General features: G+C 49.9%; 1 protein-coding gene across 1 annotated transcript; it reads right to left on the reverse strand.

Moving 5' to 3' along the window:
* Positions 1-452: 452 nt before the first annotated feature.
* Positions 453-17979, reverse strand: REC8 (REC8 meiotic recombination protein). The gene is made up of 19 exons (XM_056863655.1): positions 17924-17979; positions 17766-17834; positions 15941-16083; positions 14514-14589; positions 13964-14078; positions 13132-13204; positions 11390-11466; positions 10187-10319; positions 9431-9494; positions 8893-8981; positions 7525-7604; positions 7252-7395; positions 5945-6011; positions 3597-3748; positions 2563-2611; positions 2039-2099; positions 1838-1948; positions 1184-1290; positions 453-544 (listed from the first exon to the last, which is right to left on the reverse strand). Exons 1-19 carry the CDS (start codon positions 17977-17979, stop codon positions 453-455), a joined length of 1758 nt encoding a protein of 585 aa, XP_056719633.1.
* Positions 17980-18429: the final 450 nt, after the last annotated feature.

Raw genomic sequence — 18429 nt, forward strand, 5'->3', positions numbered from 1 at the left:
GTTGTGGGGAGGGGATTGTAAGCTGGTTTGAGTCTCCCTTATTTGGTAGAGAAAGTTGGCATATAAAAAACAATTCTTCTGCTTTCTTGGCTGGAAACCAGCCAAAAGGAGTGGCTGCTGGGGTCTCATGCGGCCCACCACTGAAACAGGGATGGGTTTTTGGACTGATCCAGCAGGTAGCCCTAAGAGGAATCTAAGCATACTGGCAATTCAAAGGTATTTTGACAGTTTTTTACACTTGAAATATTACGTTTATTTAAAAAAACTAGCAACTTTAGTTACAAAACAGGGTTTGAATAACAAAGAGCTATCAATGCATTTTTTTAAAAATCTCACTTGAAACTGCAAAAGCAATGATGAAAACCGCTGTGCTTTCTCAGGTCTGGGCCCACGGATGGGAAAGCAGCGGGGTCCAGCCGGGGCCGCAAATGGGTCGCAGCGGGCGGGAGCCGCTAGCTTGGGTGAAACTGGGCGCCAGGCTTGATCAGGATCCGGCCAAAGGGCTCCGCTTGCTCCAGGCGCAGGTAACGGCCCCCTGCAAGAACTGCAGCACAGCAGGAAGGAACACAGAAGGGGGAAAGAGGCTGTTCAGCAGGAAGCCAGGCAGAGGGGTCTCCCCCCCCCCCCACCGTACACACACACACACTGGAAAAAGGACAAAGAGATGGGGGGGTTTTAAAGGGGACCTTAAGTGAATTCTCACCCTGCTTCTACTGAACTCTGAAATTAAATCAAAAGAGTTTCCGTCTAGACATTAGGAAGAACTTTCTAACAGAGCGATTCCTCAGTGGAACAGGCTTCCTCGGGAGGTGGTAAGCTCTCCTTCCCTGGAGGTTTTAAAGCAGAGGCTAGATGGCCATCTGTCAGCAATGCTGATTCGATGACTAGGCAGATCATGAGAGGGAGGGCATCTTGGCCATCTTCTGGGCATGGAATCACTGGGGTGTGTGTGGGAGGGAGGTAGTTGTGGATTTCCTGCGTTGTGTAGGGGGTTGGACTAGGTGACCCTGGTGGTCCCTTCCAACTGTATGATTCTAAAATGGGAGGTGGGCCTGCCTGCTCCACAACCCTGTCATGCAAACCACCTCAGCAAGGTCAGCTGCCTTCGAATGACCCCCTCCGGCAAGGGAGGAAGGAGCAAAAGGCCCAGCAGTTCGGTCTCAGCCATCTGCCGGCAACCTACCCAGGCACAGGTAGAAGAATCGGCTGGCAATGGCCCTCGAAACAGTGAGAGGCACCAGCTGGCCGAACTCCGTCTCTCCAAACTCCTGTAGTTTAGCAGCCACCAGCCTGAAATGACGGAAGAAGAAGAGGAGTTGGTTTCCATATGCCGACTTTCTCAACCACTTAAGGGAGAATCAGACCAGCTTACAATCACCTTCCCTTCCCCACAACAGACACCCTGTGAAGGAGGTGGAGCTGAGAGAGCTCTAAGAGAACTGTGACTAGCCCAAGGTCACCCAGCTGGCTTCATGTGGAGGAGTGGGGAATCCAACCCGGTTCTCCAGATCAGAGTCCACTGCTCCAAACCACCGCTCTTAACAACTACACCACGTTGGGTGGGGGAGGAAAGAGGGTGAGTCTTGCGTGTTCACAACCTGGGGCCGGTGCAAAGCTAACGAGAGGACATGCAACGGCGAGCAGGTCTGAACTGGAGGTGCTTCTTGCTGGCTGAAGCCACGGGGAAGCCATTTTGTTTCCCAGCAGCCTTTGCTTCCCAAGCTGGCTGGGCCTTGGACGCCTCTGGCTGGGATGCGTCAAACAGCCAGGTTTCCTCTGTGCTCCCCCATCCCCCACCTGCAGGTGGGCCCCGGGTCGCTCAGCCCCGTGCTTGCACCTGCGCACGTCTGTCAGGGTCAGCATTTCCTTTTCCAGCGGCAGCTCAAAGCTTATTTCAGGGAGTTCAGGCACCACAGGGAGCGCCGCTTCCTCCGGCTCCACAAGGATCCTGCGGGTGAGAAAGACCCAAGGCTGAGACCAGCATCCCCCTGAAGGGGTGGAATTCTTCCAGGTTGGGAGTGGAAGGGGTCGGTCTCACCTCTCCTCAGCTGCCACCAGACTAAGGCGGAGCTCTTCCTCGGTAGTCTCGAGAGAGATTTCTGCCACGTGGAGGGAAGAAGAAGAGTTGGTTTTTATATGCCGACTTTCTCTACCACTTAAGAGAGACTCATACCGGCTTACAATCACCTTCCCCTCCCCATAATAGACACCTGTGAGAGAGCTCTAAGAGAGCTGTAACTAGCCGAAGGTCACCCAGCTGGCTTCATGCGGAGGAGTGGGGAAACAAATCCAGTTCACCAGATAAGCCTCCGCCGCTCATGTGGAGGAGTGGGGAATCAAACCTGGTTCTCCAGATTAGAGTCCACAGCTCCAAACCACCATACCACGCTGGCTCTCAGATAGCGTTTGGCTAGTGCAAGGAGCAGGCGATTTAGGGGATTAGCCGTCTGAGAGGACTGAGGGGTGTGGAGGAGATCTGCATAGCCTGTAATTGTGAGGTGGAAGAGCTCCTGCAGCCTCTTCCCTGCCCGAGTGCCTTGGAGGGCATGCTTGCCAACCCACCTGAGGAACCCACAAGGGGCACGCTTGGCTCTTCCGCTTCTCGCAGCACCTGCAACAAAGAGCAAGCACTACCAAAAATGAGACCAAAAAGACACAGCCGGAACATTGGTTGTGGACACACCCATTAGGTAGCCATTCGGTTGTTTTCTTACAAACAAAAACCGGGTATTTCCTCTGAGCCACCCCACTATCACCCGCTCCATTGGTTGCGCTGCTGTGATGTCACAGAATGTTCACGTGCCTTTCTATCTGCTCAAGGGAAATATAGAATGCTGCCTCACTTTGGTGAGGGACAGACTAGTTGGGGGGGGGGGAGGTGCCGTTGGCAGGAAGTAGGCAAGGGAGCTTTGGGGAGGGGGGAACGATGGGTAACAGGCAAAAGAGGCAGGGAAGCCACACACAGACCCAACTACTATTCACAGTGTACAGATGTTAAAAAAGGGTTTCAAGACAATGTCTCGCCCAGCAAGGAGCTGCAGTCTGCAGCAAAAGAAACGCAGACCCAGGTTTTCAAGTTCTCTAGCTGAGTTCCTCAACTCCAGAGCATCCAAAAAGCCCAAAGCAAGTTTCCCTGGCAAATCATTGCCAACAATCTTCCCCGTCCAGCGTCCCATTTCCACTGGTGGCCAGGCAAATGTTCCCAAGCAGGACATAAAGGCAGCAGCCCTCCCCTGCCATCTGGCATTCAGAGGTACACTGCCGCTGAACATGGAGGTTTGACCGAGTAGTCCGAGTTAATAGATGCCAATTAATCTCTATATGCCGTGAATTCCGCTGAGCCCTTTTTGAATACCTCTGAATTGCGGGCCGCTCACCCCAGCTTGTCAACAGGAGTGTTTTCTCGCAGTGTCATGCAGAGGAGTGAGTGGTTGGCACATCCTGGCAAACCACTGGCTGGCATTTCTGTGGCACCGTCTCTGGCTGATGCACTCTTTCCCTTCCTCCCCACCCCAGACACTCCCAATTTGTTACAGTTGTTTGTTCAGCTTCAACTCTAGCCTCAGCCGCTATGGGGATGGGTGGATTTTTCCCACCTCAAGCTCGCTAGGGACCTCTGCTGGCCGCCGCTCTTCTTCTTCCTCCTCTCTCTGCGCTCCTTCCTCCCTTGCCCGCCGCCTGGCATAATCCACATGCTGAAGGTTGGCGCAGCGGGCCCAGAGGCTTTGAAGGGTTGGATGGATCCACCCTGTTGAGGATAACCACACGGTGTAAGGGACCAGGCATATTCTAAGACTGAAAGGTGGCAGGATCCCACCTCTTGACCTGGCATCCCCTCCCCCCCCCCCACCGCTCCCACAGAGACTGGCAACTGCTGGGAAATCAAAACCACATCTTAAAGCCTAAGAGAGTTAGCGTGGAGCAAGCTTTGGAGAGGGCAAAGCAGGCTCCGGCCTGTGGCATCTGGTGCTGTGAAACATCCCCTTTCTTTAAAGGGTGCATCTGTTGCAACAAACCCTCTGGAATTGGTGCACTGCGTTGCTGCTCATTTGCAGGGCAGGCTGTCTGGCGGTTCTGACTGCACACGACCCACAATGCGAACACGCAGCCGTGTGCAAGTCAGGCTCAAACTGGCCTGGAAGGCATTCAGAGACACCCAAAAAAAGCTGGTGAGGCCCACAGAGTTTCTTGCAAAGGGGTGGCCACGTTACTCTGTCAGACTAAACTAAAAAAATGACTCCAGCAGCACTGTGAACACATGAAGCTGCCTTACTCCGAATCAGACCCTCGGGGATGCCAGGGGTTGAACGTGGGACCTTCTGCCTGCCAAGCAGAGGCTCTGCCACTAAACCTGGGACCTCTGGCATTCAAGGCCTTCCATGAACACATGAAGCAGCCGAATACTGAATCAGACCATTAAGGTCAGTTCTGTCTACTCAGACTGGCAGCGGCTCTTCAGGGTCTCAAGCAGAGGTCTTCCACATCGCCGGCTGCCTGGTCCTTTTTAACTGGAGATGCCTTCAAAACCAGCAATGCATATTTCTACACGAGCTTTCGTGAGTAACAGCTCACTTCTTCAGATACGCGAAGCGAAGACCATACAGGAAATCCTTCACATGGGGATGGTGGAGGCAGAGAGGTTTGGTGTGAATCCCATCAGAAATATTTCAATCATTAAGTTCTTCTGTGTAAAGGGAAAAGGTGCAAGGAGCACAAACTGCTCTGCTTTCCTCTGGCCACGGGTGGAGGAGAGAAGAAGCAGCTTCAATAGGGAGAAGTGTAAGGTACTTCACTTAGGCAGACACAACATAAGGTACAGGATGGGAGGTAGTTGGCTTGACAACAGTACATGTGAAAGAGATCTGGGAGTCTTAGTGGACCACAAAGTGAACATGAGTCAACAGTGTGATATGGCGGCTAAGAAGGCCAATGCAATTCTGGGCTGTATCAACAGGAGTATTGTGTCTAGATCAAGGGAAGTAATACTACCACTGTATTCTGCATTGGTCAGACCTCACTTGAAATATTGTGTCCAGTTTTGGGCTCCACAATTTAAGAAGGATGTTGACAAGTGTCCAGAGGAGGGCGACCAGAATGGTCAGAGGTCTGGAATCCATGCCCTATGAGGAGAGACTTAGGGAGTTGGGTTTGTTTAGTTTGGAGAAGAGAAGGTTGAGGGGAGACATGATAGCCATGTTTAAATATTTGAAGGGATGTCACGTTGATGAGGGAACTAGCTTGTTCTCTGTTGCTCCAGAGACTAGGACACGGAGTAATGGATTTAAACTAATAGAAAAGCAATTCCACCTAAACATTAGGAAGAACTTCCTGACTGTGAGGGCTGTTCGACGGTGGAATGTGCTGCCTTGGAGGGTGGCGGAGTCCCCGTCTTTGGAGGTCTTTAAGCAGAGGCTGGATGGACATCTGTCGGGAGTGCTTTGATTGTGAGATCCTGCATTGTGGGGGGAGGGTTGGGGTCACTGGGGATGTGTGGGGGAGGTAGTTGTTAATTTCCTGCATTGGGAAGGGGGTTGGACTAGATGACCCTGGTGGTACCTTCCAACTCTATGATTCTATTATTCTAAGTTGGTCTTTATATGCCGACTGTCTCTACCACAAGGAAGAATCAAACCGGCTTACAATCACCTTCCCTTCCCCTCTCCACAACAGACACCCTGTGAGTAGGTGGGGCGAGCTCTAACAGAGCTCTAACTTTCCCAAGGTCACCCAGCTGGCTTTGTGTGTAGGAGTGGGGAAACAAATCCAGTTCACCAGATTAGCATCCATTGCTCATGTGGTGGAGTGGGGAATCAAACCCAGTTCTCCAGATAAGAGTCCACTGCTCCAAACCACTGTTCTTAACCACTACACCACGCTGGAAAGGGGTAAAGAAGGAAAGCGAGGGCACCCAGACTGGCCTGGGAAAGCCGGGGAGAAGCCTCACCGTGTGTCGGAGTGCCCAAGAGCTCTGCCGGGGTCCTCAGCCTCTTAGCTGGCAGCAGCACCGACTCCTAATGTAAGGAAGGGAAATAGCCAGTGTCAGACAGAACGAGCACTTCAGAGAGAGGAGATCCTGGATTGTACTTGTTTGGGTGCAGGGCTGGGAAACACTTAAGCAAGAGCAACGAGTCCACAGTTCATTCTTGGTTTTTCGCAGATGGGGACGGATGTCTGGTTTCCCTGCTGCGCCTGCCAACACAGCACGGCTACTCCAGGGTTGCCCCAAGGTGGGCTCCCCAGATTTTTCCAGCCCCCCCCCCCAAACACACCCTGTGGCCGTTCTCCCCCTCCACACCTCCAAAGGGACATTTTCAGGTGATTTTTTAAATACTGGCAAATTTTATTCATTTATTTTTCAAATTGATAGCCCTCATTCCCCGCCAATGACATATAATTGTAACCTTATAATGACCTATCTATCCAGCTCTCTGAATTCCCGACTTTCATTTTTTAAAAAAACAATTCTTCTAGCCCCTTTCCTTGCAAACATAGAAAGGGAAAGGCATATCTCCAGAATGGAATGGGGCTGCAGACTTTCTTTTTAAAAAACACTGTACTGTTGTCAACGGCCGCCCTTTCCTTTGAGATTTCGTCACTCTGTCCTCACAAGCAGCCCCACTTTACAGCCTGAATTGTTGCATTAAAAAGACAGACTCCTGAAATTTTTCAGGATAATCAATCTTTTACTGTTCTCGGCCGTCCAATCTGGCTACCCACATTGGAGAACAAATTCACTCTTTCTGCACTATAGAAGATTTGCCTATCCTAACGTAAATTAATCAAGAAGGAAGGCAGACTCTCATGCCTACATCAACCTGACCATTCAACAACCACAGTGTGCCAGTGTGGTGTAGAGTTTAGAGCAGGGGTGTCAAGCATAAGATCCGAGGGCCGGAGCCGCCCCCTTGAGAGCTGTTATCCAGCCAACGAGGCAGCTGCCACCCCCCACTCAATCTGGGCTGGCGAGGCATGGTTCAGCCCAACCAGGTGACATTTATGTCATATCCGGCCCTCGTATCAATGAAGTTTGACACCCCTGGTTTAGAATGTCGGACTAGGATCTGGGAGGCCCAGGTTCAAATCCCGGCTCTGCCATGGAAGCTTGCTGGGTGTCCTTGCAACAGTCACACCCTCTCAACCTAAGCTACCTCACAGGGTTGTTGTGAGCATAAAATGGAAGAGAGGAGAACGTTAGCCAATTTGGGGAGGAAAGATGGGATATAAGAGAATTAAATGAACCCTAAAACTTGCCAGGGGTTGACACTGCGTCTGTGGATCCAAGATCTGCTTCTGGAGGTCCTCCTGGGATATCTGGGTCACTTCATCCACGAAGCGCAGCTGCCTCCGTCGCCTGGAGGGGTGGGCGGGGGTTGGCTCGTACGCGGGCAGGCGGAGCTGGAGAGGTAGAAAAGAACTTGTCAGAAGTTCCATGGTGGTTTGTCGCACAACTCCTGAGCTCCTTTAGCTCATTCCAAGGGGGCTTTGGCAGGAGGACCACCCCTCTTCCTCCCTGCCCTCCCTTACCTCAGGGCTTAGAGGGGGCTGTCGCTTGGGAGAGGGCGAAGTGGGAGAAGGCACCAGTCCAGGCTTCAGGGGTGTCGTCTCTGTGGGGAATTGAGCAAAACTTTAGGTCAGCGACACCAGCAAGAGAACCGGATTTTGCTTGCGGATTCCAACTGCCATTGGGGTGTCGAGAATCATTTTGGGGGCTCCTGATTCCCTAGGAGAGAGGGGCTGTGGCTCAGTGGTAGAGCCTCTGCTTGGCACGCAGAAGGTCCCAGGTTCAATCCCCAGCATCTCCAGTTAAAGGGACTGGGCAGGTAAGTGATGTGACAGGGCGCCTGAGACCCTGGAGAGCCGCTGCCGGTCTGAGTAGACAATTCTGACTTTGATGGACCGAGGGTCTGATTCAGCATAAGGCAGCTTCATGTGTGTGTTCAAGAGCAGCTTGATTGTCAGATTTTAGCAGGTGGGCCTTCTTCCCTTCATACCATGGAAAGCATTGCCTGATGCCTGGAGGTAGAGCTGCTATGAAAGGCACAAAGGGAGGCCAGACCAGTTGGCAACCCTAGTGAAGACTGCGATCCCCAAGAATTTACGAAGGCGCCTTACTCAGAGACGGAACATTGATCTGGCTGCTTCAGTATCATCTCCTCCAACTGGCAGTAGCTCCTCAGGGTCTCAGTGAGAGAAAATAATTTCCCGATGTTTCCTTTTAGCTGTAGATCCGGGCACTGAACCCGGGAACTCCAGCATTCAAGACCTCACATGAATGCATGACGCTGCCTTATACTGAATCAGACCATTGGTCCATCAAGTACTGTCCACTCAGACTGGCAGCTGCTCTCCAGGGACGGTTCCTCAGTGGAACAGGCTTCCTCGGAAGGTGGTAAGCGCTTATTCCCTGGAGGTTTTAAGAAGAGGCTAGATGGCCATCTGTCAGCAGTGCTGATTCTATGATCTTAGGCAGTTAATGAGCAGGAGGGCATCTTGGCCATCTTCTGGGCATGAAGTATGGGTCACTGGGTATGTGTGGGGGAGGTAGTTGTGAATTTCCTGCCTTGTGCAGGGGGTTGGACTAGATGACCCTGGTGGTCCCTTCCAACTCTATGATTCTATGACCCAGGCAGGGGTCTTTCACATCACCTGTGACCTGGTCCTTTTTAACTGGAGAAGCCGGGAATGGAACTTCGGACCTTATGCATGCCAAACAGATGGTCTCCCACTGAGCCACGGCCTCCTCTGAATTTCCCGCCTTCCGTGGCAAAGGAATCCAAACCATGGTGTCCAGCAACAGATTCACCTTAGTCCTGAACCAAACCCACACCCAGCAGCCCGTTCCTTTCACCGGCCCCAATCCCCTACCTCTCCCCTCCAATGCGCACAGCTTACCTAAAGGCAACAGAGGGGCTTCTACCAAAGGCCGGGTCTCCTCTTCCAACAGAACTGTCTCCCCTGCAGTTGACAGCTCTTTCTCAGTTCTGTGGGGAGAAGCGGGCTAAGAGATGGAAGGAGAACCTGACCCACACTTTTGGTGGTGCAACCTCTCTTCATGCAGCATGCGCTACCAACTAAGGAGATGCTTATGGCACAATCAGTGTGGGGTAAAATGGGACAAAGCACACGCCTGTGGGAACACTGAAATCTGCCCCAATGGAAACAGATGATAACTGTTAAGAAAGTGAAGAGTGGTGTGAACAGGCTTATGCACACAGACCCCCTGCAGGTTTTCAAGTGCAAAAACCTGCAAAACCTATTTGAGCAGAGGCAAAATGGGCAGAGCGTACATACCAAGAAAGGGGATGGCTCTCTCTCTCTCTCAATTATCTAGCCTAAATGAATTCATTTCTCTCCTTTCTCCCTCAAAATGTAACCTGGCAGCCTATGGGGGGAAAAGGTCTCCAAACAGTCGTCCCCCCCATCTCTTTACCTAGTGGGAGGTGACAGTCCCAAATACACTGATGGCTCTCGCCTCCTGACTTCTTCCACAGACTCTGAAAGAGAAAAAGCAGGAACTGGAAGATGCCAGAGATATATGCAAGCAATGATTGCTACGAGGTGGGGTGTGATGGGAGGGCTGCTTGCAGCCATTTGGAATGGGAACACATTCCAGTGCGTTCAATGATATTTGGAAGCACTTCTTAGAAAACCTAAGATTATCACTCCTCCTTTCTCATTATTTCTTCAGGCTAGGGTTTTAGAGAGCCCGCAGTGGGAGGGAGTTCCATAACTGGGGAGTGTCTGAATCCAATACGCAGAAGAGCATGAGAAAGGCGCCCTCAAGACAAGAGAGACCCTCTTTAAAGTAAAAGTCAAGACATTCAGTAGTCTCCAAGTGCCCATGGGTGCCATGCTGCCCACCCACACCTTCACTGGCACCCACCAAGTGCTTTTAGAACATGAGTAGGGCTTTTGCCCAGCAAGGCTTCTGCACTGGCTGTGCAGATTTTTTAAAATGTTGCTTTGGCAGCAGCGCAAGGATCTGCACTGTGTGACTGAAGTTATGCTGCCCTTTAGTGGCTGTCTCTGCCTCCTCTGGCAGCAGTGTTGTGGCTGCACCCACCACAGTGTGTCAGAATTCCAAAGCTGCCTGCAGGCTCAAGAAGGTTCAGGATCTCTGTGATAACCTACTGAATTGTGCCGGGAGGACAGGAAGCCAGGTTAGCAAGGCAGCCTGCCCTCTCACCTTCAGCGCGCCTTTTCCTGGGAGAAACAGAGGGCAACGGCAGGAGTCTCTCTTCACCGGGCATCACAAACCCCTCCTGTTCAACCAGCATATCGATCTCCTGGGCTGTGATTTCGGGCAGATCTTGCTCACCCTGCAACAAGCAGAAACCAAAGTCAGCTGGGTCATCACCGTGCGACTTGTATGTACCAATCGGATACAAACCACATTGCGCACAAAGTTTATAAGCACACTTTTAGAATACACACTAAAAGAGATCTAGCGTGGTGTAGTGGTTAAGAGCGGCGGACTCTAATCTGGAGAACCAGGTTTGTTTCCCCACTCCTACACATGAAGCCAGCTGGGCAACCTTGGGCTAGTCACAGTTCTCTTCGAGCTCTCTCAGCCTCACCTACCTAACAAAGTGTCAGTTGTGGGGAGAGGAAGGGGATTGTAAGCCAGTTTGATTCTCCTTAAAAGGTAGAGAAAATCAGCATATAATAACCAGCTCTTCTTCATCCTCCTGGAGAATTCCTAAATTAGGTGGCCCACAATATAACCAGAATCTGTGCTCTGAAGAGACTTGCTATAACTCTTTCTGGCTGCTGCAGTACATATGCCATTCTGAATGTAACATGTGGGGGGCACCCGACAAACCCCATTCTCCCCTTCCCTGCCAGCCCTTGGCCCTGAGCTGGGTAGAAGCCACCAACCAAGTTCATCAGCAGTGGCTAGGGACTGAAAACGCATCTTGTGCGCTTTCCACTGCTGAAGAGCCCGCTAACCAGGTAACGTCTAGTGCTATTTTGGATTCCTCCAACATCTATGCACAGGCAGATATAATTTTTCTGCTTGGGGGGGTTTAATTTGTTAAAAATTAAAATGCTTTTGTTTAAGATTCTGTTTACAGTTTAAGGGGAGAGGCCGTGGCTCAGTGGCAGAGCCTCTGCTTGGCATGCAGAAGGTCCCAGGTCAATCCCCGGCATCTCCAGTTAAAAGGTCCAGGCTTGAGGTGATGTGCAAGACCCCTGTCTGAGACCCTGGAGAGCCGTTGCCGGTCTGAGTAGACAATACTGACTTGATGGAACAAGGGTCTGATTCAGTAGAAGGCAGCTTCATGTGTTCATGTGTTCGTTCTGAAAACCTGGGGTTCCTCTAGGTTTGCACAAAACTCCATGTGAGCTCCCCGCAACCCCAGACCTCCAGATTCGGCCCAAGACATACTTCAATCTGCAGCAGTCTGATGGGCTCAGCTTCTTTGAGGGTGATATCCTCAGGCGAGACGGTGAGGGGTGGCTCTCCTTTGGGTCGCAATCAGAAACTGGTTAGTTGATTACGTGATCCACCTAAAACAAGGTCTCAAATACTACAATATTATTTTTTAAAACACACAAGACAGAAGGTCAGCAGGTAATCTAAAATATTAACATGGAAAGAACAATAAATGCAGATTTTTAGCTTTAATTTATGACCCATTCCTATCCCATACAGGATTTTTTTTCTTGTTGCTGTCAAGTCACAGTTGACTTATGGCGACCCTGTAGGGGTTTTCAGGGCAAGAGACATTCAGAGGTGGTTTGCCACTGCCTCCCTTCGCATCACACCCCTGGTTCTGTGCCCTGACCTCAATTTTTTTACATCGTTGCTGGCCTCCCCATCCTCTCCCCAACTTCCTGACTTGTGGGGGTTACACTGCCCGACTGGGTCTACAGTAGCTGTTATTTCCCTATTATGAGAATGCCACCTTGTTCAACGTGGTGTAGTGGTTAAGAGCGATGGTTTGGAATGGTGGAGAACAAGGTTTGATTCCCCACTCCTCCACATGAGCGGCGGACACTAATCTGGTGAACCGGGTTGGTTTCCCCGCTCCTCCACATGAAGCTAGCTGGGCGACCTTGGGCTAGTCACAGCTCTGTTGGAGCTCTCTCAGCCCCACCTACCTCACAGGGTGTCTGTTGTGGGGAGGGGAAGGGAAGGTGATGGTAAGCCGCTTTGAGTCTCCCTTAAGTGGTAGAGAAAGTCGGATTATAAAAACCAACTCTTATTATTATTGGTTTCCATTTATGTTAGGATATTGTAGTTTTAGCTGATGTTTTATGGTTTTAAATGCTGTTACCTGCTCTGAGCCCAGCCTGGCTGGGAATGAGGGCAGGCTATAATAACAACAATAATATTATTTTATTTTTATTTTTTAAATTTTAATTTTATTAAAAATTACAAATATACCATATTAAAAAACTTTGAATAAACGAAACTCGACCAGTACTTATACAACTAATAAAACCTATAAAACATATACTGGTAACTTTCTAAATAAACACTCTCTTTATGAACCACCACCAACAGAATCTAAACTTTTAAGCGTTTTCTCCATCCTGGATATAGTGGGTTTCCATATTCTATCCAATTCTTCTATGTTCTTGTTATTTTGATAGTAAGTTAATTTAATCAGCACATAGATCTCTCTTACTTTGTCGAACCAAGTATTTAAGCTTGGAGAATTCGCTCCTTTCCAATATCTGGCAAAATTTATTCTTGCTAATGTTACCATATGTAGGCATGCATCCAATAATAAATATTATTACTAATAATAATAGTTCAGACTAGCCTGATCTCTTCAGATCTCAGAAGCTGAGCAAGGCCCAGCCCTGGTTAATTCTTGGATGGGAGACCACCAAGGAAGTCCAGGATTGCTACACAGAGGCAGCCAATGGCAAAACCACCTCTGTTCATCTCTTGCCTTGAAAACCCTACGGGGTCGCCATCAGTCAGCTATGACTTGAAGCACTTCAAACCACCACCACCACCCTTTCGTCCGATTGCCTTACGCTATGGGAAGCAGCCAGACAGCTAGCTGGGTGCTTTCCAGCTTTATCAACTGGCGCAAGATCCAGCTGCACCCTCATTCTCTCTGTCTCAACCTACCAGCGAGTTCCACCCAATTCCCAGCTCACCTGCCCTCCTACGCCGAGGAGTAGGTGGTGGAGATCGTTCCGGTGGGCTTTTCTCAGGGGTAGGGGCTTCCAGGATGTGTCTGACCTGGGAGGGACGGAGCAAGAGACTGAACTTCTCTCTCCAATATAGGGTTGCCAACCTCCAGGTGGGGCCTGGAGATATCCTGGAATGACAACTGATCTCCAGACTAAGATCAGATCCCATGGAGGAAATGGCAGCTTTGGAGGGTGGACTCTGTGGCATTATACACCTCTGAGGTCCCTTCTCTTCCCAAACGCTGCTCTCACCAGGTCCCTCTCCCCCAAAATCTCCAGGAATTTCCCAACCTGGAGTTGGCAACCCTGCATCCAATCCAGCATAGGAAAGCAGCTTCCTTCATGCTGGGATCCGATTATGGAGCTACCAGACAGATGGCATAAAATTACAAGCCACTCCAGTACCACTCTAGAGTGCCTGGATTCAGGTGCAGCAGAGCCCCCCACCTTAGGGTTGCCAATCTCCAAGGTGGTGGCTGGAGAGCTGCTATTACAAGTGATCTCCAGGCGACAGAGGTCAGCTCACCTGCAGAAAATGGCCACTCTGGAAGGAGGACTCTGTGGCATTATACCCCATTGAAGTCCCTCCCCTCTCCAAACCCTGCCCTCCTCAGGCTCCATCCCCCTAAATCTCCAGGTATTTCCCAACCAGGAGCTGGCAACCCTACCCCACCTCCAAGGGACATTTGTACTGAATTCTGAATCCTGCAAGCAGCTTCAAGAGCCAAGGAGGATCTTTAAAATAATAAGCAAATACAAAGAAGAGAAACAGGGCTGAGGAGGAGAAATGGAGGCAAAAGCATCTTACGTGTGGAATGTAAGTAGGGCTGGGCAGTGCAGGGACCATCACTCCAAAAAAGGGGTCGGGGGCTTCTTCTAGGGCTTCCATCAGGGTCAGCTGGTCAGGGAGAAGAAGCATCTGCCTGGCAGGAGGAAAAGAAGACAAATGGGGTTAAAACCATTGAGCAGAAGAGGCTGTTGAGCACCACTTTTCCCCAGCACTCCAAAATACATTATCACAACAGTCCTTCCCACGGCTTTGTAAGGTTAGACCAACAAGGGGCAAAATGTTTCATCCAGTTCCTGACAGTAGCTACGAAATGGATGGGAATCTTATCTCAATAAACGTAAGTTTCACCTTTTTTCCCCAATATACTTATCTCAATATACTGTGCGTGATTCCACATTTTCTTGACTGTGCAACTTTGCTTTACTGACTAGCTGAGATCTCCAATAGGATTAAGGTAGCTCATATTGAAAGAAACGTTATTCATTCTGAAAGGGCCACTAGATTTTTTTGTTTTATTTGGCCCCAAACTAGCCAGGGAACGAGCGGCAAAGAAAGGTGGATCACTCACTGCTCCTGGTCCGTCAGGTCAATCCGGATCTGCTGCTGCACCCGGTTGAGCCGTTCCAAGGTCTGCTGGATCTCTTCTGAAAGGGAGAGGTTCAGGATGGGTGTGTGTGCAAAACCCAGGAGAACTTCTCCCCTCAGTACCCTACACACACATGTCAAAGTGAGCCAGAATTTGGGGGCAATGCGGGATACGTGAGAAGGGTAGAGAGCAAAATGTTGACTAGTATGCATGGGGCACCCTGACCTGGATGGCCCAGGCTAGCCCCAATCTTGACAGATCTTGGAAGCTTAAGCAGGGTCAGCCCAGGTCAGTACTTGGATGGGAGACTTCCAAGGAAGTGCAAGGTCGCTAAGCAGAAGCAGGGAATGGCAGACAACTCTGGTAGAGTTGAAAGCTCCGGGTAGGGAATTACCTGGTGATTTTGGGGGTGGAGCCTGAGGAGGGTGGGGTTTGGAGAGGGCAGGGACGTCTATGCTATAGAGTCCAATGGCCAAAGTGGCCGTTTTCTCCAGGGGAACTGATCTATATCACCTGGCGATTTGTTGAATAGCAGGAGATCTCCAGCCACCACCTGGAGCTGCTGCACCACGTTGAGAGTGACTTCCAAACGTTTCAGCCTCCCTGCCAGGCGCGGCTCTTGCCGCCTCGTGAGTAACCTTACAGACACGGCTCACGACACATGTCTCCTCATGAGTAAATTTATGGACCCGGCTCGCAGCTTTTGCCGCCTCGTCAGTAACCTTACAGACACGGTTTGTGGCTCTTGCCGCCTTTTAGTTACCTTATAGGCGGATTATAGCTCTGGATCTCTCCTTTTCACAAGGACTGTAGCTTTTGTTTTTTAAGCCTTTGGTTGGACTTGCTTTTTGAAACTATTTTGCTTTGTGTAACCTTGATGGATGTGCCTTCAACATCTTGTTTGCTTATTACTTATTCTGATTTTCTAGTGTGACTAATAACACATATTGTTTCTTCTACTTGTTTGTTTATTATGAATATTAACTGCAGTAATATTTGAATTGAGCCCACGTGCTGTTTGTTTCCCTAACCACCTGGAGGTTGGCAACCTTAACCTCTGGACATCTCTTGAGAGGGAGGGCATCTTGGCCATCTTCTGGGCATGGAGTAGGGGTCACTGGGGGTGTGGGGGGGAGGTAGTGGTGAATTTCCTGCATTGTGCAGGAGGTTGGACTAGATGACCCTGGTGGTCCCTTCCAACTCTATGATTCTTGCCTTGAAAACCCTATGGAGTAACCACAAGTTGGCTGTGACTTCGCGACACTTTACACACACCGGGGTGGGATGGGGACACCCTTGTATCCCAGGTAATATTTTAAAAGGAAAACAAGAAAGTTGTGCAGGGAATCATCAGAAGCTGAATCATAAGGAAGGGGCAGATGGCAGGTGGGTTACTTAGAGGATCATACCAGCGAGGTATTGGCACTGGCGGCTGTACACACGGACTACCCCAAACTGCAGCTGGGCAGACAGGTAGAGTGAGAATCGGGGCCGGGGAGCGCCAGGAATGATGGGCGGGACCTGGACGAGTATGAAGGCAATGATCTCCTCGCTGCAAATAGGAAGGAAAATTTTTTTGTCGTTATGACAGAGGGGTCTGCCTTCATCCACCCCCTCCCAGCTCTATCCTGTCCTGCTTTCCTAGCTACTCAATGCTTTGGGGAGGGCCAAAGAGCCACAGCACAAAAAACCACAACCCCCCTCCCCCCCCCCGGCTTCTGAGGCTTTCAGCTGCAAGCCTTATGGGCTAGAAACTTGTCTGTTTAAACTATCAAATTTCCATGTGCTCGTGTGGCACAGCTGCAGAATTTACTGAGCCTTATGAGTGACCTAAATCAAATCAAATTTATTAATACGGTCAACTGACCAATCTTATGCCAACACATCAAAATTTCCAGACTCAATAGTTTCGCCCCGCAGAATCACAGACTTCCCATACAAATAAAAGTGTAAGATCAATAAAAACAACTCCTGGTTAAAATTATCGCCTTAAAATTGATAAAATTGTGAAATATTCTGATGATCGTTCTCTAAGTTCTGCGTATTTTAATAGCAACAGCGCAGAACTTGGCAGTTTGGAGCAAGGATAGAAAGGCAAAGAAGAACCCGAGAGACAGTTCAGGTAAAGTGGCATTTGACTGGTCATCTGTGAACTGGATTTTTTTCCAGGGGTCGCCAGCTGCATGTCATGGCACTAAGACACCCAACTTCCCCCCATTTAAGGGGAAAAAAATCGTTCCATCCTATCCCTGTAGCAATCTGCCAAACCTTGATGCCCAGTTCAAAGGACCCCAACAGGGTGCCTGTGGACACCATAGTGCTTGCCAACACCTCTCCTGCTGCCCACCAAGTGTTTTTAGAGTAGGTGGGGCTGTTGCCCAGAAGGGTTTCTGATGGGCCATCGGAGATTTAATAGGCTGTGCAGACTTTTTAAAATGTTGCTTTGGCACAGCAGCTGCCACCACATCACAAGGATCTTCACTGTGTGACTGAAGGTAAGCTGTGGCAGCCACTTTTGGGAAGCCTTGTTGTGGATGTACACATGGTGCTGAGTTGATTTCCGTTGCCCCAGAAGGTCAGACCAGCACCAACAGGTTGAAATAAAAGAGTTTCCGTCTAGACATTAGGAAGAATTTTCTAACAGTTAGAGCGGTTCCTCAGTGGAACAGGCTTCCTCGGGAGGTGGTGAGCTCTCCTTCCCTGGAGGTTTTTAAGCAGAGGCTAGATGGCCATCTGTCAGCAATGCTGATTCTATGACCTTAGGCAGTTGATAAGAGGGAGGGCACCCTGGCCATCTTCTGGGCATGGAGTAGGGGTCACTGGAGGTGTGGGGGGGGGAGGTAGTTGTGAATTTCCTGCATTGTGCAGGGGGTTGGACTAGATGACCCTGGTGGTCCTTCCAACCCACATGATTCTACATGAAGCTGTCTGATACTGAACCAGACCCTCGGTCCATCCAAGTCAGTATTGTCTACTCAGACCGGCAGTGGCTTTCCAGGGTCTCAGGCTGAGGTCTTTCACATCACCTACTTGCCTAGTCCCTCTAACAGGAGATGCAGGGGATTGAACCTGGGACCTTCTGCATGCCAAGCAGATGCTCTACCACTGAGTCACAGCCCTTCCCCACAATATTGTGTCAGAACTCTAAAGGTGTCCACAGGCTCAAAATGTTTAGGGGACCCCTGGCCTAGTTGTTTCCATCCCTGCGCCTTCTTCCAACCTATCATCACTCACCATGTTTGCGGGATGTTGACTTTCAAGTATTCCCGTTTGAGGAGTCGGGTGGCCCCAGTCGCTGCCAACCTGGGAAATGAGGGATTATTAATATGGGGTGGGGGAATCAGTGGGAACAGTCCACCACCCCCTTTATGACCCCAAACCAAGGGCATTACCAAATAGTTGCAAAGCAGCCGGTATGGCGTTGCAAAACATTGGGGTAATAGAACATGGCGGAAAAGCAACTCTTCTTTCTCCAGCAGGGACAGACTTTAAGCCACCCCCAATTTCTTTTTTTTCCGGGGTGTGTGTGTGCTTTACTTTCTCAAAGTATGACCTCTTCCCTGGCAGGATACACTAGGCAACAATATTTAAACCAGGGAAACCTCTTCCCCAACTCACAACCTCCCAAATAGCTGGCAGAACAGTTTAATTATTTAAATCCTAAAAATCTCAGAAATTCATTAATTTAGTGCTGATCCAAAATTAAGGCGAGTGGCTGGCTTTCCAAAGGCTATTTCACTCTGAAAATGCACACCCTCTTTCTCACTGAAACTGGCTGTCAAGTGAGTCTGATATTCATGCCCAGTTAATAATGGTAAAGAGTGAAAAATCATTGAAGATTTTAATGCACGAATGGTATAGTGACACAGGCAACATGAAACAAACCAGTTACACAAGA

The sequence above is a fragment of the Euleptes europaea genome, chromosome 18 (genome assembly GCF_029931775.1).
Source record: "Euleptes europaea isolate rEulEur1 chromosome 18, rEulEur1.hap1, whole genome shotgun sequence".
Taxonomy (NCBI): domain Eukaryota; kingdom Metazoa; phylum Chordata; class Lepidosauria; order Squamata; family Sphaerodactylidae; genus Euleptes; species Euleptes europaea.